At 37.1% G+C, this 25,240-nt stretch overlaps 2 protein-coding genes across 2 annotated transcripts; one reads left to right on the forward strand and one right to left on the reverse strand.

The window, feature by feature from the left end:
* Positions 1 to 2,104: 2,104 nt before the first annotated feature.
* LOC102701076 (U-box domain-containing protein 9-like) lies at positions 2,105 to 5,360 on the reverse strand. The gene is made up of 2 exons (XM_006653223.3): positions 5,070 to 5,360; positions 2,105 to 3,514 (listed from the first exon to the last, which is right to left on the reverse strand). The coding sequence occupies exons 1-2, from the start codon at positions 5,358 to 5,360 to the stop codon at positions 2,375 to 2,377; spliced, it is 1,431 nt and encodes a 476-aa protein (XP_006653286.3). The 3' UTR covers positions 2,105 to 2,374.
* Positions 5,361 to 18,026: 12,666 nt separating this feature from the next.
* LOC102701352 (two-component response regulator ORR29-like) lies at positions 18,027 to 20,561 on the forward strand. Its single transcript, XM_006653224.2, has 4 exons — positions 18,027 to 18,138; positions 18,911 to 19,066; positions 19,188 to 19,349; positions 20,150 to 20,561. Exons 1-4 carry the CDS (start codon positions 18,027 to 18,029, stop codon positions 20,554 to 20,556), a joined length of 837 nt encoding a protein of 278 aa, XP_006653287.1. The 3' UTR covers positions 20,557 to 20,561.
* The last annotated feature ends 4,679 nt before the right edge of the window (positions 20,562 to 25,240 follow it).

Genomic DNA, 25,240 nt, shown 5'->3' on the forward strand with positions numbered 1-25,240 from the left:
GGTGAAATACATATGAGAGGGAGCTGCAACTAGAGCTCCTTCTTCTCTCTCTGGCTCAAGCATATTTTTCACTGGCTCTCTGTAGGCCCCGATATTTTTTTTGGCCACAAACATTTTTAATCTGCCTCTCTATCCTCTTCTCTTTTATAGTCTAATTAATATGAGGAAAAAATCAATGGGATTGATAGGATTGGGTAATGATGTATCTTTTTATATGGAGATGATAGAAAATGTCCCATCGTCTTTAATATATGACATGAAGAAAAACGGTCAGATATCATATATGTCTAATAATATGAAGAATGTGTGCCAAATGTGATAGGTCTAGCCTTAATTTTATTATGTAGAGTATGTCACGGATTATATAGAACTTGTCAATTTTTTTACTGGAACCTAGATGTTGGCTTCATTGGCAAATGATCTTTAGGGTGGTCGGACCTCTCCTCCTTTGATCAAGGATCTATTTAGATAAGATTCCTTCGATACCACTAGCCACTATGTTTTGAGCCACTGGTGTGAAAACTTGGTTCTTATAACACCGGTAATATATACATTCTATGTATCTCCTGTTGAATGAAGTTTAGACACAATTAGAAAAATATTAGTGGTATTTCAAATCGTAATAATGGTAAATGTATTTAGTTCAAAGTAAAAACAATATACTCAATTATAAGTTTTTTAGGCAAAATAAGTTTATTATTTTTCAAAAAATATTTGTTCTACCCCCGTAATCAAATCGATAATCTACGGCAACTATAAATTGAATATCTATTTTTTCCGAGAACTGAATAATCGGCAGCGAAGATGCCGTAATAACCGGCTAGCCGGTCGAGCGATGCTGCGTCGCATGTGACGAGCACATGATTTCCGTGGAATCTTACAGGCGTGGAACATGGTATCAGAACATGTAGCAACACGCGTCACTCTCTCTCGCGTTACTGGCTTATCCAACTCCAAGAGCTTCATAATTTTACCTCAGGGAATGAAAAAAAAAAGGAAGACTGCATTACTTGCTAAATTATTATTAATTTGATAATGGGGGAAGCTTGGCCTCAATGTCATTGGTGAAAATGGTGGTTGTTTTCTTGCAGGGGGAAGTCTGAAACAGGTGAGTGGAAAAGTTAGAAGTGATGTCTCATGATAACCTCATTTTTTAATTTCTGTGTCCAAAGTTTGATCATTCGTCTTATTTAAAAAATTATACAAAATTTTTTAAAAAATAGTCACACATAAAGTACTATTTATGTTTTATTATCCAGTAACAATAAAAAATAGTAATCACAATTTTTTTTAAATAAAACGAAGAGCCAAAGTATTACAGCTAAAAACTAAAAAATAAACTTATTTTGAGACGGAGGTTGCACTACTATCTTATGTTTGTATGCATATGCCTAGCTCATTTGTAACTATCTTATTATGTTTCACAAATATAAATAAAATCATTTAAGATTCCACTATACGACAAAGGGTAGGAAATTTTGGTCTGACAGAAGAGGGAAAATCGAAAATCCAAAAATTTGAGAAGTGCAGAATCAATTTTTTAGGTGCTGACATGACAAAATACGAAATGTTGCATCTATTTTTCTGCTTTTGCTTATGCTTATAAACAAATTTTAATTTTTTAACTTTAAATTTGGAGTTGATTTCAGAGTTTTTTTTATCGTAGTTTATTTTTCAGCCTTAGATTTTAGATTGCTAAGTACATATATAAGACTTTTATTTATAATTTTTTTCTATTTACAAATATGTCGCTTAGCTTTTCCTTAAAAAAACCAAAAAATTTGCATGTTCTCTATACTCTGTTGTAACAGAGCCCAAATCCAGATATTTCTGCAGTTCAAATCTAATCTGAGTTTTGGAATATTTAAGACGGTAGGAAACGTCTTGAGGACTTAGTGCCATAGCTGATATGCCGTTTGAGTGGCTTCTTAGTTAAGTCCACTTATTGTGAATACTCCAAATATGCAACTCAAATTATCAGGTCTCTCCCGCGTCATACTGAGATGACCTGATTAATATAACAAACACATGGATTTAAAATTCCAGTTTTCCTGAAAAAGCCTACTAATGCAGTTTCTGCGATGAGATATCTCCAGACTGAGTCTTAGCAAGCAAAATTCATATATTTCTTTTGAATCAAAAGCAAAATTTGCTCAGCATGCTGTGGATTGCTAAGCTGGAGAAAAATTCAATCGGCTGCCTGTTCAAATGGCCAAGATTCCAAAAAACAGACAATACCAACAATACTCTTTACTATCATCTATGCATATGCGAATCGCCTATATACTAAAAAGGAAAATAGCTATATATGTATACATCAAATGAGCATCCTCATTGTTCATCATTCCTCCAACTTCCATCTTTGTCGCTGGAGCTAACATGAACAATGCCTATTGTGCATCGTCCTCTTCATCTTCTCAAGGATGCCAGAAGCTTTCCTCCTTGCCCTTTGAGTTCCAGTTTGTGCAAGTAATGCCAGGGAACCATTTATGCTCTCATCTGCCTCGACCTCCTTCAGCTTTGTCCTGTTGTACGTGCATATAGCGAAGAGAACTACCATCGCATTCTCTTTGCTGCGCTTGCAATCGCTCTCCCTTATCGAACGGAGCATGGAAGCGGTACCATTAAACTCGGTGATGATCTCCACCATCTCATGATTTCTTGATAGCAAAGCAAGTATAGCTAAGGACTCGTTAACAAGGGAGTGATCTTCGATGGCTCTCATTGCCACATCAATGATCCCACTTCTTGTGGCTATTGACCTGTTCTCCTGGAGAAGACAAAGATTGAAAATCGCAGATGCTGCGTCTTTCTTTGCTATGATGTTGCCATGTTCAAGGAGATCAATCAAAGGCTCCATTGCCCCTAACTCACCAATCTTCTCCTTGTTTGAGTCGATAGCTGACAGAGTAAAGATGGCAGCTGCAGAGTTGCTACGGCTCCCCATATCTCCTGATTTCAGTGCCCAAATGAGAAATTGGATTGCTTCTGAATCATCTCCAATGATCTTCTTATTGCTATCATGGATCGAAAAGTTGAGAATTATAGTCACCATGTCCTCCAGTACTTGTGCATCATTTTGTAATCCTGGGGTGGACCGTGCCAAGATCATTTGTGCAATGGAATCTGGTCTCTGTTCTAAAACAACTCTGAATTCACTGTTACGTTTTGTAAGAAGCCGAAGATCCTTGATTGCTTGCTTCCGTTCACCACTGCTTGTTGCAGAAGTTATTTTGACAAATATTTCATCAAATTTTTTCTGCTCACTATTTTGACAAATATCACGATCTCCATTTTGACAAATAACACGATCTTCATTTTGGCAAATAACACGATCTCCATTTTGGCTCTCAATCTGTGGTAAAGTGATCCCATTTTCCATGCACCACTGTGAGATCATGGTACGGACAAGCTGGTTAGGAATGAGAATGGTGTGTGAGAGCACTTGTTGGGTCTGTGGGCATATCTGGTTTCCTGCACTAAACCACTCCTCAATGAACTGCCGATCATAGGTCTGCATGGAACGAGAAATAAGATCAGTAGGATAACATGTCTACAAAGCATAGTGTTCTTGTACTAATTGATTAGGTGGCTATGTCAACTCTAAACCCTAGCACTTTGAAACCATCCATGATCGTGTTTAACTCTGGCAATTTCCTTCCATTGTTGTCAAGTTATACAGAGCTATTTCCTGATCATATTTGTTGACTTACTATTTTGTTCCATATTCCTAGAAACCTTTATAATATCAGCATATAATAACTGTAAAAAAGATCCCCATGGTACTCATAAAAGCCAAGTACTAACAGAAAGCAGAGTATGAAACTGATTAGCCAAAATTATAAACAAGCTCCAAACTTCACACCACATGCTCCAAACACATGTCAAACTGTACAGTCTATGCCATACTATAACTTCATACAAGTGCCAGCGTTGTAATATATAATTCTATAAAATTCCCATACTAACATATATCGGTGCATACAAATAATTGAAGTTTTAGAGTGCATGCAAAATAAATCTTTGTTTTTTTATTGAAGGAAATAGAGGAAGTGCCAGTGGTAGCTACATTCACATATGGAAATTTAAGCACAGAAAACATATATATCAACATGATTTACTCGTGAAGCAATGAAACCATGCTACAATTTTAGGTAACTTCTGCATGTTGTGAAGCGAATGCACGAGATAATACCATAACTAATACTTACAGAACAAGTATTAGAAAGAAACAAATTGGACTCAATAACCATTCAATTCACACGCTTCAAATGTAACGACGAAAGTCAACTCCATTATGTGATAACTACAAGGTAATCAAATCCATCTTTAAAACTTCTGAGTCTACTTTGATAATCACATGCACAGCAGGACATAAATGTGAAGTTGAGGTTCCTCAATTCACACTCCCCAAGGATGCACATAAAACTAGTCTAAAATTGGCAATGTGGATTATAGAGTGTAATCCTTCCATATCCAAGCAGGGCTGCCATTGATCGCGCACTTAATATTAGTTGAGAGAGTGCTACCTTTCCTGTAGCAACAAATTGTACTAATCAAATATAAGATCCTAATAAAATGTACCGAATGTGACATTTGCAGTTGCTCAGTTCACCTGCTCCAGGCATTGTCAAGTACAGATAACAATCCTCCAGTACAAACAGCTCTTCGGTTGACCACATATTCAATTCCTCACAACTAACAAATTTGCTGTAATCCACGAACACTGGTAAACAGCTACAAAGAACCTAACATTTGCAAAACCTAAACGTGCCATATCTCTCTACTGATTAGAACAATAATAATAGGCAACAATCATGTTTGATTTAACCCCCCCGGCGGGAAAAAAAAAGTTACCATCAATCTGACACCAGACGATCCAACAACGTACACAGATTACGAGGGCGCACGCACAGTGCGTAATTCTTTTCCGCATTTGATGAATTCGGGAACCAAACTAAAGCAGTAGTCGCCAACACATGAAGAAATCAAAGAGCACGAACTGAGCAGGCGTAGCAATGGCGCAGTCAAAGCAACAAGGGAATTCTTTGGCACCCCCCCACCCCCACCTGGCCGGACTCGATGACGACGGGGTCCCTCATGATCTCGGACGAGATCGGGCACAGGAACCGCGCCGGGACGACGGCCGCCGCCGCCTCCTCCCCGCCCCCTCCCGCCGCGCCCTTCCTCCCGCCGCCGCCGACCTCCGCCTCCCTCAGCGCCGCGAGCGCCGCGGCGGCCTCGTCGAACACGGCCGCGGGGGCGCCGCCGGCGGTGGCGGAAGCCACCAGCCGCCGCAGCCGCCGCCGCAGCGCCGCGGCGTCCTCCGCCTCCCCCTCTGTCGGCGGCGGCTTGGCCATCTTCGGAGGAGCAGACAGACGGCTGGGAGTGGAGGGAGGTTTCATTTTATTTATTTTTCCTCACTCCCTTTTATAATAATTTATTTATTAATTTAATTTAATTTAATTTAATTTAGTTTAGTGAGCAACTTGCAAGGTTTTCGTGGACTCTTGGCGAACCGGCCCACCACTGTTCGCCACGTGTGCTCCCTTGATCCATACTCGTTTTTAAGGGAAAAAATAATCTGTTTAACCAAATGAAAGGCATTTAACACTTTAGGTATGAAACCGGGTATTTTACTTCTGAAGTATTTAAACGGGTTCAAATAACACTGTAGAGTAGTTTTCTAAGTGGTTTTAGATATGTGGAGTGTAGTGTAAACAACGACATGGCAGTGGAGGATGTTAAATACTGTTCTTTTAGAAAGATGCATATTGATGAAGTTGTGTAACTCTTGGGCTTGTTGATCAATAAGAGTAGTACGTGGATTGGGTAGACTTAGATATCCATCTTTTTGTTTTTCTTATACTTATAACATAAAATTTGATTTTAAGCATTAAATTTTGAGTTTATTTTATCACAACTTATTTTGAAGTATGCACTTTTAGATCGTTACGAACACATATAAAAGTTCTATTCATAAATTATTTTTTATTTACAAATATGCTATTTGACTTTTTATATAAAAAGACCAAACAATCACCCCTTTAGATTAAATGGATTAATGTATGTAACACCAAAGTAATACCACCTACCACATAAGGAATAAAAGCTGCCACATCATCACCCAAGATCTCTCTAAAGAATTATTTGAACCGGTTTAAATTTCAACGAGATAGAATACCCGGTTTCGTACTTCAGGGGTTTAGTGGACCAAACTATATATTACATAGAGTTAAGTAGACTTGTTCCCTTCTTTAAAAATGAGTAGAGGAATACTTGTCTTAGTGTCTGTCATCCCATATGGTTAGATATTTATTCATGTGAAACCTTATGGTGTTCTAAAAATCTTTAGGGGTGAGAAATTTCTTTGATGTCTATCGCTTAAGGGGATGAAAAATTTAAGGATATTCACCACTAATATGTTGATTATGGATGCTCATTTATAATATAGTAAAAGGTCATTAATGATATTTGTCTATATGTTTAATGCAATTTGAGAAGTAGTTGCACATATAGATATTAACTTATTTCACATGTCAAAATATTCATAGAGGAATGAAAGATAAACCACAATTTTATAGTTTTGGAGTACACCAGTTAGAAAAACCCTTCTCATCTGATAAACCAATGCCTCGTCAGTTTTATTTGCATGCACATAATCCGTTATATGGTTTGCCAGTTTGTCACCCTTTCTCGAAGAAATAAACATCTTTTTATATAAAAAAAGTTTTTCCATGTTATAGAAATCCATAACACATTTTCCCTACTTCTCAACCATTTTACTTTTTAGCATATATGATCTTAGAAAAGTTTGCATTTCGGGTTGACCACCTTAACTTACAATGCTCTTATTAGAGCAGGGCCAAACACAAGGAACTTGTTCAACCATGGATTTATTATCCACATGCCTTAAATCTATCCTATGTTTGTTTTTGACTACTTTCCATGTTTGATTTAGCCCTAGTAAATTCCACATAGTTCTGATAGCTTAGGAGGCACACACAGATGGTCGTCCTCCAAAATATCTCAACTTTTTTTTAAAGGCAAAAAATGAAATCTCAACTTAAGTGAATATATATAATAAATATAAAAAAGTATTTATTAACATATAAAATACACTTTTGATCAATTTTATATTATAATATTATATATTATATTTGTGACAATTAAAAAGTTATGTAAGTTCGATCACCCAAACAAAAATCCTAGATACGCCACTACCTTAGGTGTTTATAGTGTTACAGAAGAAGCATAAATAATTTTAAAGTACAACTCTATCAAAATGGTGCACTCTATAAGAAAAAACTAGTAGATTGTAGGCATGCACAAAAAATTGGATATACTTGAATAAAGACATCCAATATATTATATTCTTGATATCTGTGAGACTTGCATGGATTCTCGGTTTGCCTCATTTCTTAATTTGACCGGTGCCATTGATTAGTTAGTTGATAATGATTATGTGAATTACTTGGTTAATTTATGTAAGGAGAGAAGATATTAGGCCCTTAAATAAGTGGGGTATATACACGTATAGGCTCCCCTAACTCCCTAATGGAAACAAACCTATATGAAGATTAATTACATCACAATGGACTAATCTAAACCTAGTCGACAATCTCATCATGCCTTGTAGGATTATGGAAGGTGTGCTTATGGTCTTTTAGATCAGTGGTACCTGTTGATCTAGGAAGTCTTATCTTAAGTCACGAACTTTGGTCCTATCTATTTATAACTACAGGCTCTTCATAGCCTATCCTATAATGTTGTTATGACATTCTAGGCCACATAAAACCATTTCAAATCACTCAGGTCATCCATTAGTCACATGGATTAACCCTGGTAACGATTCTCACCCCACATCCAATTTCATCAAGAACATGAATTCACCCTTGATTGTAGGCAAAATTGTTTGAGTAGTTTAGTTCAATTCTATAGAGGTTGCACACTTTACCCCACACAACACGAAACTGATTGCGAGTACTGGACAATATCGAAAGTTGGCGACAAAGCCTTTCCAAAGCCAACCTAGGTTGTCTATTACCTCAACATGGTTCCATAAAGAATCGATGCTAGATAGGCTACCACCGTGATTTCCACCAGAACTCATGAGTAGCCACTTTGATGACTCTAGTCCTATTGGCACTAGACTTTCCTAAGCCAACTAATTACTTAACTAGGAGTACTCTAGAATACCCATAGGTCACACTACAAGAGATCCCGAATACTATATTTAGAGGACATAGAGTCAGATGTTACAAAGGTATTCGTGAGAATGCATGAAGAGGAATAACATAGAGAGATTTATACTGGTTCAGATCCCCTATATGGTTAATAGGCCTAGTCTAGTTTATATGTGTTGTTAACGGAGATACCACAACAAGTACCATATGGAGAGGTGTCTAATCTGGCCTACCAACTAATCTCGACTGAAAAGGTGAAAGCTGTAATCGATAACAGTAGTCATTGTCTATACGCAAGATCCTCCTTGCAACCAGCTTGATGTAGCGTGGTTTGTCTGATACTTATGATTAGCTTCCCTCCCCTCTTGGGAGACCCTTAGGGCATGTACAATGGCGATCATTAGCTGACTCTCTCCATTGCCACGTGAGCAAATATGATGACACTACCTTTGTACATACGCTTATAAAATGATTTAGTATTGTTGACATAGACAATGTAAGAGTCAATACTAGGTTTTACTTTTGAACATGCCCTTATAACCCTTTCTTCATCTAGAACCCCTTCTTCATCTAGAACTCAAGGTAACCAAACTTGGCACAGGTAAGTAGTCCTCACTGTTACCAAGTCAAACTACTAGATCCTTTCCTTATATAGGAGGAACTTCTATCCCTACCTCTGTTACTATCCATTTCTGATTTTTACCTTCCATATATCCTTGGGTATGTGGTATTCCCAACTACCTTTACACATGTATAAGGTAGCTAGGAAAAGGGAGAGGCTAACTTACTGGGCTTGGCATTAGGCCTATGGGCTAAGGGAACATAGTCCCAAGGCCTACATGGCGATGAGGACATCTTTACGTGGATACAAACATGCCATAAGCTAAACAAAATAAACCAATGATGCAAGCTCCAATAACTCGCACATGTGCCTGTCAACCTAATCATTAGGTAAATCCATTCCTATGTTTACATATAAATATATCTAATGACGACATACCATTTAATCCTTGTGATGATTTGATTATCGTTAAGAACTTGGGGGTAATGCTATGGGAAAAAATATGAATGCAAGTGTAGAAGAGAAGCTTTTGAGTGCAAAAAAAAATTTGTTTGTGGTTCCAAGCCTCCGGAGAACACCAATTTCAAATGGACATAGCCACTAATGCACAAAGCTTCTTGGGTCCCATGAGTACCTATTAGAAAGAATTAGAAGTCTACTTTAAGATGGTTTTGGTTCAATGTAAAAAATTCGATTTGAGCTATTTTCAATAGTCAAAACAAGCCACACAACTCTTCCCGTCTGAGCATTTTTAGCCTTGGGCCTTGTTATAGAGTTTTGCTCTGTCGACCTTTTTTATGACTGACTTTCCATCGTTATTTTTAGGGTTTAAATTTTGCTTAAATTAGTATGCCACTTAGGAATTTTTCCACTATATCAGTTTGTGGAACCCCAACTCCGTGTGCTTAATTATCTATCTACAACTTAGATTATGTTTTCTTATTCTTGTGAGTTTCTTAGACTGTTTGCAGGAGGAAAACCTTTGTGGTGAGGTCAGTCATTTGAGAGCATTGTTGATAACTACTAATCATGCCGGTGTAACAATTATGAGGCAACAACCGACTAATCGAAAGCATCATCACTTTCACATCACAAAATCGAACCCATCAAAAGATTGGGTGCCTAATTTTGTATCACATGGCCCAAGCATTTTAAGCCGATGGTGTGTCTTGTATATGGTTAGTAGGTGCATATTTGGCTAAAAGTACTAAAATCTAGCATAAGTGGTGCATTTTTACCAAGAGAATTTAATTAGATTTTAATTAGTTAGGTATTTATGTAAGTGATGATAGTGGACGTGGGATTTGGGAGTACTTATTGTACACTAGAACCAATCTTGCACTCAGGTGGAGAGAGAGAGAGAGAGAGAGAGAGAGAGAGAGAGAGGGAGAGATTGGGCCAAAGGAAAGAGAGGCCCGAGAGAGGGAGGAGGGAGAAAGGATGGGCCAACTAGGCCAAGTCATGGATTAGTCAGAGGAAAGGATTTTGGTTAAGTATTTTAGCACATGAAGAATTTAAGAAAAATACTCCAATCCATATTTTGAATGTTTTGGGATGTATTTTAGGGTTTATGATTTCCTTTACATTTTAATAAATTCTATAATTCCAATTAGAAAATTATTTTTTAAACTCAAGGTGGATTTATTAGGACGTGATAGTCAAGGAGGTGGGGCCAGTTTGTGGGCCCTCATGTGGATCTCCTCCCTTCTCTTCTTCATCTTTTGTGCTTTTTGTTTCATCACTGCGAGGAGGCAAGGCCAATGCAAGTACAGGCACTAGCAGATGGCGGCCAAGGGCTAGAGCTTGGTGGGTTGGTCCACGGAAGGTTGTGATTGACGGCTATGAAGAGGTGGCTTGGGTGGCAGTTGAATGGTCGAACGGACAACGGGCTCGTTCTGGTCAAAGGAAGCAGTGGTGTGTGTTGTCGAATACAGATACAGCTACAATATTTGAGGATGTAGGGTTGACTTGTGCTAGGGTGTACTTAAGAAAATAACAAGAAGGAGAGATGCGTTTTTATATAGGTTCAGCCCCCATCAGATAATAGCTCTACTCCTATCGGCTGTAGCAGTTTTCATCGATTATTTCAATCTCCACATCAGGATGACGTACAAGGAGGAAACTCTAGTCTAATATGTAACTTTATCAACATGGTAGAATGGAAATGGTTGTTGGTGGCTAGATATTGTTTGACTTCTTCAATATTGTCTTGATGAGATTTGTATTCTTTTGGCTTCTAATTGCCCCTCATGGTCTATTAAGTTGTATTGATCACGGGTTGCCTCTTGGGGTCCGTTGGTTTCTCAAATCATGTTGGGTTGTCTCCTCTCCTGGGGGTCTTGTATTTATACTCACATTTGTTCGCTTGTCCAAGTATAACTAGGAAGATAAGTATTGATACTATTTTAAAAAAATCTTGATAGGAACTGATAGGACTTTGATAAGTCCATGGGCTAAACGGTCAGGTAGGTAGAATCATACCTAGATTTAACTACATATTTTTCCTTACTCGAATACAATTTCCTTCCTCTACTGTATAGAATTGGGTATGTGGTACTTCTGCTGAGGTAAGTGCATGTCAATGGGGGTACACCATATCCACAACACTAATAGTGTGGGAAAAAGGTATACGATGTGGGGATGGTGCAGCGAAGCAAGGTGAAGCACGTGTCAATATGACAAAGGGGAGTTCGATGGATGGGAGTTCGATGGGGGAGTGATAAGACTACACTAGAGGGGAAGGAGGCCAGATAGAGATGGCACGGTTGCATATGGTTGGGGCTTTGGCTTTTATAGCTAAGGTGGTTGGGTGAGGTTGGGGAACACTTAACGAGGGAAGGTTGACTTCTTGGTGCTCCGTAGGGGGTGTCGGTGCGTTGTTTGGACAAGTGAGGGAAGGGTGACATGATAGGGGAGGATGGGGGGTAGGGGGTGGTACTGGATGGTCAGAGAAGGAAGATGAGGCAATCGCTCAGTGACGTTCATTGGTGGCACAACGCTCTCACACGCATATGCAAGTTTGGTCATGTCGTGGCGTGGAGACGGATGGTGATTGGCGTTGGCGAATGGATCGTGTCACGGCAACACACGTTGGTCATGTTAGGACATTGAGATGGGTGAGCTATTGCTGACGTGGTCACATGAGTGGCATTGATGGAGTGGGACATTAGAGGGCTTCGGTGCCGTCATGACAGATACATTGAAATCATCATGCATGGACCCACGTGGCTAGCACGATTCATGGTGGGAGCTTCTGACTTGGTGCAATGTGGTGTGTCGCATCATGCGATGCATGGGAAGGGCCAACTTGGTGTATTGAGGTGTGACGTGGTGTGTTACAATGTCACGCCTAGAAATTCAACCACTTTTTGAACAATACCATATAATAAATGCTAGTCTAGGACTAGCCTAAGTACACATAACATTTGAATAACAGTAGCCATCGTCTTGTAAAATAATTAAAATAGCAAAGTCTTACAAATGTAGCGGAAGTAAGCGAAACTAATTCTCATGGCAGTGAACAATAGGTGTACTTGAGCAAAGAAAATGCCTTAACCTTCCGAAGGGACATCCTTTGACTCGTAGCCAGCTTCTGAGGGAAAAGGGAGAAATTACAAGACTGAATACCACCCACCGTAGTCAATAAGTCACACCAACAAATGCAATATAGATACATACACGTACAACAAAATGACTTATGGTTATTTTGCATAAAACAACATTTTTGAAACATTTATTTAGCAAAGATGAAACATTGATAAGTATTAATCAATATTAAACCAACAACCGGTCAACGTTACACGTGCACTAGGCTCAACCATCCACTAACACCATGCTAAACCACATAATACTAGCTTCACTCATCTATACTAGCAAATTATTATCCATATTCATTTATTATAAAAGAGTGTGAGTAATCACAATGAAGCTCAGTCGATCGCCCATAACCATGAGTATGGCTGTTTAAATAGTTTTAAACTAATTAGAGGTGTACAACTTCACCCACAATGCACAACCCCAACATACGTATCCGTATGCTAGTCTGCCACCATGGCATCCCAATGAGAAGCTGTGACAAAACCATCCACATAGCCCATCCCCTTGTGCCACGGTAAATCTGGTAGCCGTTCAACCGTTTCTCGGGCTGATCCAACTCCATCCGACCTACCCTCGCCTTGGTGCCTAGGGGAGGAGAAAGCTATACTTCATGTCTAGCCATTGCGCACGCCGGCTTGCGGTAAGTACAATTATTCTCAGAAGAATTTCCTATGAATCGATTCTTAACTACCATGGACATGACTTGCAAAACCATGCACCATGGTCCACCATTAAACCATATTTTCATTGATTTCGTAAAGCACTATACCATCAATTACTTTCATTAGGAGTTGATCACAACTCAAGGGGTATGAATAAGTAGAATAGTATTCCCTCCCACTTACATGAGTTAAATTAAACTAAACATGGCTAAGCACAATATTCTTCATCATATAATTTAACCCAAAGTAACAAGTTAAAGGGAATACAATATATGGCTCAATAGCGTAAGCATAGGATAACCCATCATACATGTAATTGCAAAATGATGCATAAATAATTTATAAATCAAAAATAATTTTAGAACAGGGTACAGGGGAAAAGTACGACTGGTATTGAGGCTTTGAACTAGCATGAGCTACGAATTCGTAATAAACGGGAGCGTTAGAAACACATAATCCTGAACATAGAAGTAAAAACACTCAAAACAGTATATTGTATAGTACAAACATGAAAATACACTATTTTTATTGTATTCTTGACAATTTTATTGATCCAATGAAATTTGAATGGATGAAGTCCATTTAAGTCCATTCAAATTTCAGTGGATCAATAAAATTGTCAAGAATACAATAAAAATAGTGTATTTTCCTGTTTGTACTATACAATAAAAATAGTGTATTCCATTCAAATTTCAGTAGTTAGGAATTTTAGAAGTTCTGTTGTTTTCTAGTGAAACTAAAAATATATTTAACGATTTATTAAACTGGCGAAGACGAACGAAACCTGTGATCGCAAAGACGATCATGAGCACGACAATGACCGAACGGAACAAGGAAAAAGAAAGGAAAAACAAACCTTTACCCTTACGACGAGATGGGACGTTAATGACTCTGCCATGCATGAAAAACGACCCGTGACAGCCGGTGAACGGATCTGATCTTGACGACAAAGGCGGAATGACCAGCGACAACTCGACCACGGCCGACGTCGATTGAAACACGGGCAGACAGAACCACACACGAACTTGGGATTCATGTGGTGGCAGCACAGCAGCAAACGGAGGCAACAAGCAGCAGCAGCAGGGCGCGATGGCTCGGTTAGGGCTCGGCCGGCGGCAGTGGCTAGCAGGCGACGGCTTGGCGAGGCAGTGATGCACGTAGTCAGCGGCGGCTAGAGGCGGCAGCGGCCGGCGCACGCACGGTTGAGCAGCGGCAGCTTGGCTTGGGCAGGCAGCACACACACGAGGGAGAAGGAGACATGCCAGTGGCTTGAGGTGGGAAAACGGGGTTTATAGCTACCACGAATAGCGGATTATATTAGAACTCCGGTGTGACAAAATTAATAGAGTCCTACGGGAACTCTATTAAGAAAACGATGACTGGACTGCCACGTGTACACTACGTATAACGAAACTGTTTTGGATTGGGTCGAGGGGGTAATTTACCCGATATTGAAAGTTCAGATGTCTGGTTTTCGGAGTTAAGGGGGTAATTCGGTCGACCACGATAATTCAGAGGGGTAATTCGTACCTTTTCCTTTATTTGATGATTTGTTTTCTCTTAATTAATTATTGACTTAAGAAAAATAATTTCTTTAATTTTGTTTTTATAGTATAAACTAGGGGAAAACTCGTGCAGTGATACACGCCCACGCGACATAGTGGCCAGGAAAGGAAGAGAGAGGGGAAAAAGAAAAGTGAGCTGGCTAGGTTGTTCTAGGGGACATCGAAGAAGAGGAAAGGCAGCCTGATTGGCATAGTAGTTTTTGGTTGTTTTCTTTACTTTATTTGAATGAGTATTTAGAGTATTTGAATTGATAATTGAATTGAGATCTGTTATTTGAATTCACAGAAATTTCAGGAGTTTGACAGCAAGGTCTTTCTAGGGAATTTTGGTATTTTTTATGGAATGAACTCTGAATAGATTTATAGGGAGATGCTAGAATTTAGAGGGGAATTCACGAGTTGTCTAGGAGGATTTAAATTTACTCTTTGCATTTCAATTGAAATGTGTCATTTGGATTCACATAAATTTCTAAGAATTCAAGAGATGGATATTTGACTAAGACTTTTGTTAATTGAGGTGATTTCTTCGATTTGCCATCGGGAAATGTCTTTAAGAGGTAATTCAAATTTCAAAATTTAAATATGAAAATTTTATTTGGGAAAACAATTTTGAAATGAGATTTGTGGCACCTACTTCTTATATGTACATAGAGAATGAAATTTTTAACATATATTTTTACTAAAATAATTTTCAATAGTTACACGGAAATTCGGTGTCACACGGTTCAAACTTGACCTAACCTGGGCTTAGTCCCATATTCTACACCCAAAAAACTTGAAAAAAAATCAGTCTGAGAAAGTTTAAATTGAAATATTTGTTTCTAACACGTGCTAATTTACTATGTAGGTTAATACTAATGTATATTTCTCTATTAGTTTGTTATATCAACAAGTAAATAAACAATAATATCTATACACAGTAAAAATTCATTAAAAGCTTGGGCTCAGCTCAGCAAAGCTCACAAGCTTTGGGTTAGGTGCGAGCTTGATCAACTTGTTTAGAGCATGCTCGAGCGAAGCTCAAATCGAGCCTCTAGCTATTTGTAGGCCTCGAGCTTTTTGGACAAGCCTAATTATGCTCAGGTTAGTTTTTTCGGCTTGTGGTTCTTCATGCCAGCGTCGAGCTATAAATAGACTATTACGTATCCCCTATTTACTATGACAACAATCAATATGTAGAAATCAAAGTGCTTATTAATAAATAAGATATGAATGTATGAGAAACTTATAAATGAAGCTATGTGAGATGTGCATTAACTCCATAGCATTGGTAACATTTATGTGTACCTTGAAAAGCTATAAATGCTTTATTACATCTTAGGCTATCTCATTCAATTCAGCTGATACATTCTCATAGAAGACCTTGGATGATTCTCTATTCATTTTTCAAGACCACTGTTTGGATGTTGTACTAAAAATCCTTTCTTTGGGGGGTGCTGGTCTGCCATTAGGAATGACTGGTGCATCAATCAAGAGCATAGAAGCAAAATTTCAATTTTTTTTTTGAAAGGAAGCATGGAAGCAAAATTAAATCTTATACTGTTGTTTGCGGCTCTACCAGGGAAAGTCTTAATCACCAGTAAAAACAAATTGTTTTTGGACTTATAATTCATGCACTGTAGCAAATCGTAACCTGGTTGCTATCATGGAGTAAGCTAATTAAGAATTAGAGTTAGAGTTACTGAATTTCATTTTAAGTTTAACTTTTTTAAGCATCATGCAAGGCCTTTGGACAATAATTTTTTTCGAGCAACCTCCTTTGGCCTTCGGGTAACATAAAATGAAAAAATGTGGCTCCATAGCATGAGAAGATCAATATTATTAGTTTTGGGCTTTTGCAAATTTACCGCTGTGGTTTTCTCTAAATTGCAAGGATACCACTCGAATGATAATTCTAGTGACCTTTTTTTTTTGCAGTTTTCTAGTGGCAATTTTTGCAATAATGTTTTAAACCAGTGACAAAATTGTAATTGTCCCCTTTCCATTCCACAAGAAAAAAATTCATTTTTTATTCCTCTGTAAATTTCACAATAATGATTGTAATTGTTCCAATGCCAACATAGCCAACTCATTTTGTTTCCATATGGTACAAGTTCAGGCTAGCTTGGACCGTAACATAGATTGGCAAATATCCCATTGGGAACTATAGTATTGTTTGAATATATTTTATGTAACAATTTTCTTCTGTGATATAAAATGAAACAGTAAGGAGGAACAAATACCCCCACACAAGGCTGTTATGATCAGGATCCTAGGTAGGATCATTGTTCTCCCAGCAGTGTGGACCACAGGATTGTACCGTAGGAATGAGATTTATCTTTTTTTATGTTTAATTTTGTTATTTCTACAAATTATATGAATACATTCTCTAAGAGCAATAATAATATCATGACATCTTGGTTGCTAATAACAACAGTATGATCAATATATATTGTTAAGCTTGGAATGTAGATTGTATAAATCTACAAGTCGTATCACGAAACTGACAACCTTGTTCCTACAATGAAATCAGGTATAAAGGTTTACTTCTCCTTAAATAATCACTAATTTCATCTTGAGTTTCCATTAACGTGTGTAATTCAATTACATTCTACTGACCATATTATATAAAGAAATACTATACTAGATTCATATAAGAAAATAATATGTCTATATGGCACCTTTCATTTAGGGAAAGAAATCCACTTAACCCTTTAAACTATTTTTGGCTCATTTTACCACCTAAACTATTAAAAATTGTTCACTTCACTACTTCATAACATTTTTCCTTTTTGGCTATTCTAATACAAGTTGTATTTTAAACTGATTTTTTAGAGTCATAGATTACACCGTTATCAAAGTTTAAAATTATTTTCAATTTTTTTCGTGACTATTTGGCTGAACTTTAAAATATTGATGGTTAAATCAATCTATGTGCTTCCAACCTATGTTAGCAGTTTGAAAAATTATAAAAGATTTGCTAATATAAGTTGTAATGCAAATTATGACTAATATAGAGAGAAACAAAAATAGAAGTAGCATTAAAGAGTAAAGCGAACCGCCTTAAATAGTTTGGGATGTAAAATAATCCAACAAATAGTTTAGGGGGCTAAGTGCTCCAATGAAATAGTTTGGGAGAGTAAATATGAACATTTATGGCTTTTCATTTAACACATGACACGCGTCACTGAAATATGAACATTTTATATGCAGTCCCCTAAGTTCCATTGAAATTATATGTATACCTGCTAGCAGGGGCAGTTTTATAAATATCCGTGTTATAGTATTCTACGAATATAAATGATGCAGAGATCTCCCACATTAATTGAAGATGATACAATAATGATATAGCGACAATAAGTTTGTACCAGAAACCATGTTCGGAGTATGCTATAAATAGACTCAACCGCGGCCGTGGGCTTCACACACAAAAAAGAGAAGCAAAGCAAGTAGTATCCATAGCTTTAAGAAACTCATGGCTCAAGGGGTAGGGAACTCACCTGATGGGGTTTTTGTCATAATCGTTGACGAAGATAAGTGCCATGCGAACTATGCAAGAAGCCTGCTCTCTAGTCTCAACTTTCATGGTAAGTTCATTAAAACTCCTATATAGAGTTCATACATGAATTTTTTGGAGAAATATTTGGAGTCCGGCTGCGGAAAATCGCAAATTTGGAGTCCGGCTGCAGAAAATGGCAAAAATAGTAGCCAGTCGAATGTTGGTAGACCGATAGGGGCCCTGTCCTCCTGTGGGAGTTCGACAGGGCAACGCCTAGGCCTGTCAAACTCCCCCTGTTCGACAGGGCGCCTGTCGAAGTCGGTGGGGGGCCTATCGAACATCCCCAGTTCGACAGGCTGGCGGCGGGGGGACTTGTCGAACGTCCCCAGATCGACAGGCCGCATGGTGGCCGGTGGTGGGCCCTGTCGCCCTTCCGACGTTTGATTGGCCCACCTGCCGAACAGGAGAACGTCGACAGGTAGCTATTGACCTCCCGCCGTCCGACTGCCCGCTATTTTTGTGATTTCCCTCCGACGGCATGCGATTTTGTGATTTTCCATTTAAAGAATAATACTTCTCCAAAAAATTCGTTCATACATAACAAATGCATGTCTAGATGATTTTTCACTTCTAGAGTTCCAGATAATAAAAGCAACCAAAAGCTCAGGAGTGACAATAATCCAGTTTTGTTTTTTCATTTGGGTATCTACAATACTACTTATTCGATACATTATTTCCGGGCTATATGTTACAGATCTCAGATATGTTATATATGGTATCTGTAAATGTATTTATACAGTTCTGAAAGGGTACTGCATTCCATATATATGTGTCTTCAAAGGTCTTGTTTACTCTTTCAGTGATAGTATACACAAGCCCTGTGAATGCTCTCCTTTTCCTGGAAAACTATGCGCAAGACGTTGCGTTTGTCTTGGCAGCAGTTGACATGAATCAACTCAGTGGTTTTCAGTTCCTCGAAGCTGCAAGAGGACAACGTGAAGACCTTCAGGTGATCAGTAAGTATGCAAAATCCTGTTCTAATTCAACTTGATGTTCTCTGATGTATGGTGTATCTGTAAAGAAAAAATTATAATTTGTTAGGAAACTGTATTTTATAACTCTTTGCTTTGTTACTAGTGATGTCAGCTGAAACAACAATGCCAACAATGACGAGGTGTGTTCAACTTGGTGCGTGTTTTCTGGTCAAGAAGCCCCTTACCGAGGCAACTGTGGGTGATTTGTGGCAGCATGTTGACCTGAAATTTCTGAGGATGGAGAAGATCAGGGAGTTACTGCAAGGTTGGGTTTCGAACTAGCTTTTCACTAACTAAATCATTTTTCAGCAGTTTGTAGAAGAATTTGGATATGAAATGTCTTCAAGTATATATCCTGCTAGAACTATGAACAAGTTTTTTTTTTTTTGAAAGAGAACTATGAACAAGTATATGAAATGTCTTCATTAGGATGATGATTTCACTGGCTGGAAATATTAAATCCCAATCCCTGCCACACCTAGTATATGCATGCGTAAGATAGAAAAAGTAACGTTGCATGTGAATTAATGAAGCGAGAGATACATGGAAAACGTAAATAAACCAAGAGAGTTGGCAGGATTAATTAACGGCCTGAAAATTTCGCTAGGAGTTACACGAAGAAAAACTATCAATTGATATGCCTATTTATTTGATAACCCTTTTGTTGATGCTAGAATTGGGTACATATTGTTTTGAGGAAGGATAAGAGGGCTTTGTCCAAATATTTCAAAACAATTGACTAAACTCTTACTAATTATTACTTTTCTTAGTTAACAAATTTTTAACTGTAGAGGCCTCCCATGTTGTGCCCCTTTCAAAAAAGGTTTTATATGAAAAGGAAATTTAAAGAAGTTATCTTGTAACGGTAATGTTTTATTACTTTATTCCATTAATAAATATCATGGCTAAAGCTTCAAGAATATCTCACATTTGTTTCTATGTTTCATTTACAATCTGTCTCACAGCTAGTACAGTATTACTAATATAACTTCAGTTTACGAAACAGCTAGATTATCATGTTTACTTTTAAACTGGCTTGATTCAACTTCATCCTGTACAATGCAGATCCTGGACAGGACACCATGGATGTTCTCAGTTACGACGACCAAATCTCCGGAGGAACTGAAGCTGATGAAGCTGAAGAAGCAGAAGTCAATTCCACTGAAGCTAAGAAGAATGTGAAATCAATTGAAGTTGCATCAAATGAGAGGGGACATGGCAATGCTAAAATCTTTGATGCAGCTGAAGGGACCATGTACAAGACTACCTCCAAATTGTCTGCTGATCAGAAAGTCTCCACCTATAATGTTCAGGTACTCCCAAAAGAAAATGAGGCCCATTTTGAAGAGAGCAAGGGTAGCAGCTGCTCAGGTGACCATGTCCCCTGCAAGAGTGATGCCGGAATTGGTGCAGGCCTTGTGGACTATCCAGACTCTGATGATGATGAGACTAATAAATCCACAAGCACTTAGTTATAATCTAGTGACCAGAAAAATGCACTGCCATATATGATAATGGTAGTGTTTGTATCTTACTTTCTGCAAAACAAGACATCATCTGGTGAATAAATTGGATTTCTAGCATTCTGAATCATGATGTGCTGCAGTACATATAGGCTGTACATGAACTTATTGGTAAAAGGAAAAAAAACACCAAGCTTGCACATAGGTATTCTAAAGCATGATTTATAATGTTTTAGTAATTAAAATGCAAAAAGTCAACAATATACAATGTGTAATCAATTTACTTCTGAAATTAACAAAATTTATGACCCTGAAACAATATTTGAAGTTTCATCTATCTTTGTGAGAGTGATTTCTAGGAGCTCCTACTTCAACTCTCTCTAGTGCCTTCCATATTCTAGTGGCGTCCTTGATACAACACAAGCAGTCCAAGTAGAATTTGCACCTTTGCTCAAAAAAAAAGCATCGGTTTCGTTTGCTCCTCATAACTATGTATTTCAGTGATGGAACATCGCCATGATCTAATATTTGAAGACACGAAGTATACAAATAGTTCAACAGACGAGAAGTATGGTTCTATGTGATAACTATAGATGGTTGGTTTATGACTTTACTCACATGCATTGTATTGATAAGCATGGATGGTTGGTTAATAGATGCACACAGTGATGTCACTCACATGCAGCGTATATATGTCAGCTTTTTTAAGAGGGTATGGACTAAACTTTATATCTCTCTTTTGTCTTTATATAGTAGCTGCAATATATAGCTTATTTATGGATAGGTGGGATAACTCCAAAGTACATTTACTCATGAAGATATGTACAGTGGAATGGATGACCCACTTATTTACTTCTTTATTGAGACATGTGCATATGCATGCGTCTAGAGTCAAAAGTCTTCTTTGTTTGGCTAGGTTTAATTGGTGAATTTTTTAAAAACACAATGACAATTGCTCTATTTTGAAACCCTTTATTCCCATGAGATATTGTTAAGGATACATTGAAAGTTATGTTTAACACTAAACCATTAATAGGCAATTAGCACCTTGTGTTCCCCTCTACTCACATGTAATAGTTTAGAATATAGTGCTTTTTTTTCACTTAGGCTGTTTTTGTCTTTGGTTAGCATGCATGCACAAGTTGCTGTATTGGAATGGATAGGTTGTAATGCATTGTTTTACAATACAGATTAGCAATAAAAATTATATCTGAAGATCGGTAAGGTAAGGCCAAAGTACTGCACACAACCAGTTTACAATTTCGAATCTGAATTTCCGAAATTTCAAGTTTTCCAATAATTCGGTATGAGGTTCTTCTAGAAAAAAAAATGCCCACTATTTTTAAAATTTATAAAAAAAAACTGTCCAAATTTAAGAAAAAAACTTCAAAAAATAAGACTAATCAGTTCAAATTTCTTAAACTTCAGAATTTGTGGTCCCCTGAAATAGTTGCACATTACGAAATAGTGAACCCTACGTAGCATGACTTGCTTGGATGCACGTAATGTAGAGGAATTAACCAGAATGATTAATCCATTCTTAAAGGATGTATGGTTTTTGATCTGTTCTTATCAGAAACAGGGCACTAAATTCCTGTGTGGCTTCTAACCGTGGCACCAACAAAAGATTCATTTTACTACTATTTTCACCTTGCTAACGTGTGATAGTTGCATTGAAGTTTAAAAAAATGCAGCTAAATGTTATTTGATAGTGCAGGTCAAGGTTTCCGCACCATTTTTTAAATTTTATTACTACTTCTCGGTTTGCTTGAACTATTTTTCATATGAAAATCAGTCCACCCAAGTATTACCTTCGTTTTGAAGTTATAGGATTTTTTGGTTTTTCTCAAATTCATATGGATACTATTAAATCTGGAAATATATAGATACAATATATATATACACATATATAAAGAAATTTTTATGGTATACCAAGTTATTGCGAACACACCATTGTTTCAATGATCCAATGTCTAGTGTTAGCCCTTACCTCGTATGTGGTAAGACATCATTTAATGTTATTTAAATTCTATTAAATATAATTATTGTAGTCTAATATGCAATACACCAATATTTCCTTATTTTCATATTAAATCCGTAAAAGCATATAATAAAAATCAGGTTACATTTTGAATTAGATTCTATTCAAATTATAATTTGTAAAAGGGTTGGTTTATAACAGATTTAATTAGGAATATTTGGATTATATATAATTTAGGGAAAAATGCTAGGATTTTCCTAAATTAGGATTACTATAAAAATATAGTTTTAAATCTTCAAATCAAATGTATATAAATCTTGAATGAGATTTTTTTAACCTTGTATAGTTCATATTTAGTATATAATATCAATGTTCATACCATAGTCAATTAAATTCTTATGCTTAACTCAAATTTTGGAAATTTGAAAATCTTGTATTTTATTTCTCACATCTGATCAAATCTATATTGTAATAACCTTTGTAAATTATAATTTATTTGCACCTACCGTGCATGCGTGATTGGAATTTAGAAAAAGTAATCATGGCCTTTAATAATCCTTTCCTTGCTATATGATTTATTCATTAGGAATGAAAAATAAATAAAATAATTAAATGGTTCAGATTGATCTTACCTCCACTCTCATCATCTACTTGTAGGCTTATCAGTTATATCCAAAGTTTGAATTTTGAAACTCTATTTCCGAGTTAATATATTTAGGGTTTTCTAAATTCTATTTTTCAGCATTGGCTTTTAAACATCTAATAACACTCAACTTATTACAGCCACACCACTTTGCTCAAAATTTCCAGACAGTGCAAATGATAAGGATCAGCACCTGCATTGCATCCACAGTATAAGGCTGCTATGGCTAATATGAGCTATTCATGCTATCTGGACAAGCGTATCTCTAAGCTAGCTCTATTGTTGTGTAGTACACATCAGTTGGAGATAGAGATGCTGTGGATGGATATACCAGCTTCTATTATTCTATAATTCTGCGCATATTTTCTTTCAAAAAATATATTGCTGAGCACATCATAATATCCTAGTGCATGCAGCATGCATCACTATAGATATACATATTGAATTGGTACAATTTCAGAAAGGACCTCGGCTGCCCCTCTACCTTGCGTTAAAATCTTTCTTTTGCAAGTTAATCTTCACACTAAAATATATAGACAGGTTAGTGATTCTTACCTTGCATTGAACTTTACTCTAAATGTTTAGGAGAATGTTTTTTCTATGAGAAGTATCAAGTATGTGACAATGGATACACCATCCACTTAGAAAAAAATATGATCATATTCCATCACAACTATAACCCGATCACGGTATAACGGCTGTTGTGGCTACCATGCCTCTAAGTGCCATAGATCCACTTATCGGGGGGCGGCCTACACGTATACCCATGGATGGATGGATGGTTGCATGATGGACACTTGTCCAGAGACAGCATAGCTCACTAGCCATCCATCAAACTCATACACCAGCATTCTATCTCTAAGCTAGCTCTATCCTAGTGTAGTAGCCAAGAGATATAGTGTATTTATGTGCATTTGAGATATCTCAAAGGTACACTTCAGTTTGGCATAGAAATCGATGCTATTGATGGATATTCAGGTTTAATATTATTTTGTATTGCTGAGTAGATTTTCTTTGAAATAAAATACTGCTGAGCACATCACAATACATCTACATGTATCACTCTAGATACACATCCAATTGGTAGAATTTTGAAAAGGACCTTGGCTACCCCTGTATCTTGTGTGAAAACATTTCTTTGACAAATTATTCTTTACACTAAAATGTAAACACTTGTTAGTGCTGCCCACCTACATTTTGTCAATGTTAAGGGACAGTGTTTTTTCTATGCGAAGATATGTGATACCGGTTACACTATGCGATGAGAAAATTGTGTGATTATGGTGCCATCACAACTATGTAAATACCTTATCACTCTATAATGTGACGACTTGTGTGATTTATGTAACAATGGAACAATACAAGACACGTTAGAAGTTCAATGGTGATGACCATCTTACTCGTGAGCAATGTTACATCACTATAGTGTGTGACATTCCTTTGATCCAACTTTTTTTACCAAACTTTGTGATGCAACTTTTGCCTTATTATAAGGTAAAATAGCATACAGCCGTACAAAGTATCTTAAAAGATCAATACTTTTGGGTATTAAGTATCTCGAGGTACTAAAATTTTGCCCCAAAAATTTGCTACCTATTGATACCTTTTAAGGACCGTAAAATTTAATTCTCATCCCTCGTACATATGAATAATATCATCATATCTGGTACTTGCTAAGATTACGCAACTATACAATGTTTATATGGAAAATATTGATGGTTTATGTGTCATGATAAATTTAAGCAAAACTACCATATTAGTTACTTAGATCCTGTAAAATTTTATATATACAATATGGACCTATTTATAAATTACTATATGCAATGGTCCTTGATGAATAGTAGTAACAAAAAAAACATATACCAGAAGCAACATACATCAATCCTTGTTGCACTATAAATAGTCTCTAGTGCTTTCATACTTCACAAATAACAGAACTAGTTGAATACTATTCTTCAGAAAGTTATGGCTCAAAAGGAAGTGCTCCCTGCTGGTAGGATTAGTGCCATGGTAATCGATGAGGATAAATGCCATGCCAATTCTACAAGTTGCATGCTATCAGCAGAACT

This window comes from Oryza brachyantha, chromosome 4 (genome assembly GCF_000231095.2).
Source record: "Oryza brachyantha chromosome 4, ObraRS2, whole genome shotgun sequence".
NCBI classification, from domain to species: Eukaryota; Viridiplantae; Streptophyta; class Magnoliopsida; order Poales; family Poaceae; genus Oryza; species Oryza brachyantha.

Excerpts from the sequence above, each read along its gene's own strand:
- LOC102701076 (XM_006653223.3), bottom strand. The coding sequence starts at position 5,360 with ATGGCCAAGCCGCCGCCGACAGAGGGGGAGGCGGAGGACGCCGCGGCG. Across the intron at positions 3,515-5,069 it reads TCGTCATCGAGTCCGGCCAG|ACCTATGATCGGCAGTTCAT; the intron begins GTGGGGGTGGGG and ends CGTTCCATGCAG.
- LOC102701352 (XM_006653224.2), top strand. The coding sequence starts at position 18,027 with ATGGCTCAAGGGGTAGGGAACTCACCTGATGGGGTTTTTGTCATAATC. Across the intron at positions 18,139-18,910 it reads CTCTAGTCTCAACTTTCATG|TGATAGTATACACAAGCCCT; the intron begins GTAAGTTCATTA and ends TTACTCTTTCAG. Across the intron at positions 19,350-20,149 it reads GATCAGGGAGTTACTGCAAG|ATCCTGGACAGGACACCATG; the intron begins GTTGGGTTTCGA and ends TGTACAATGCAG.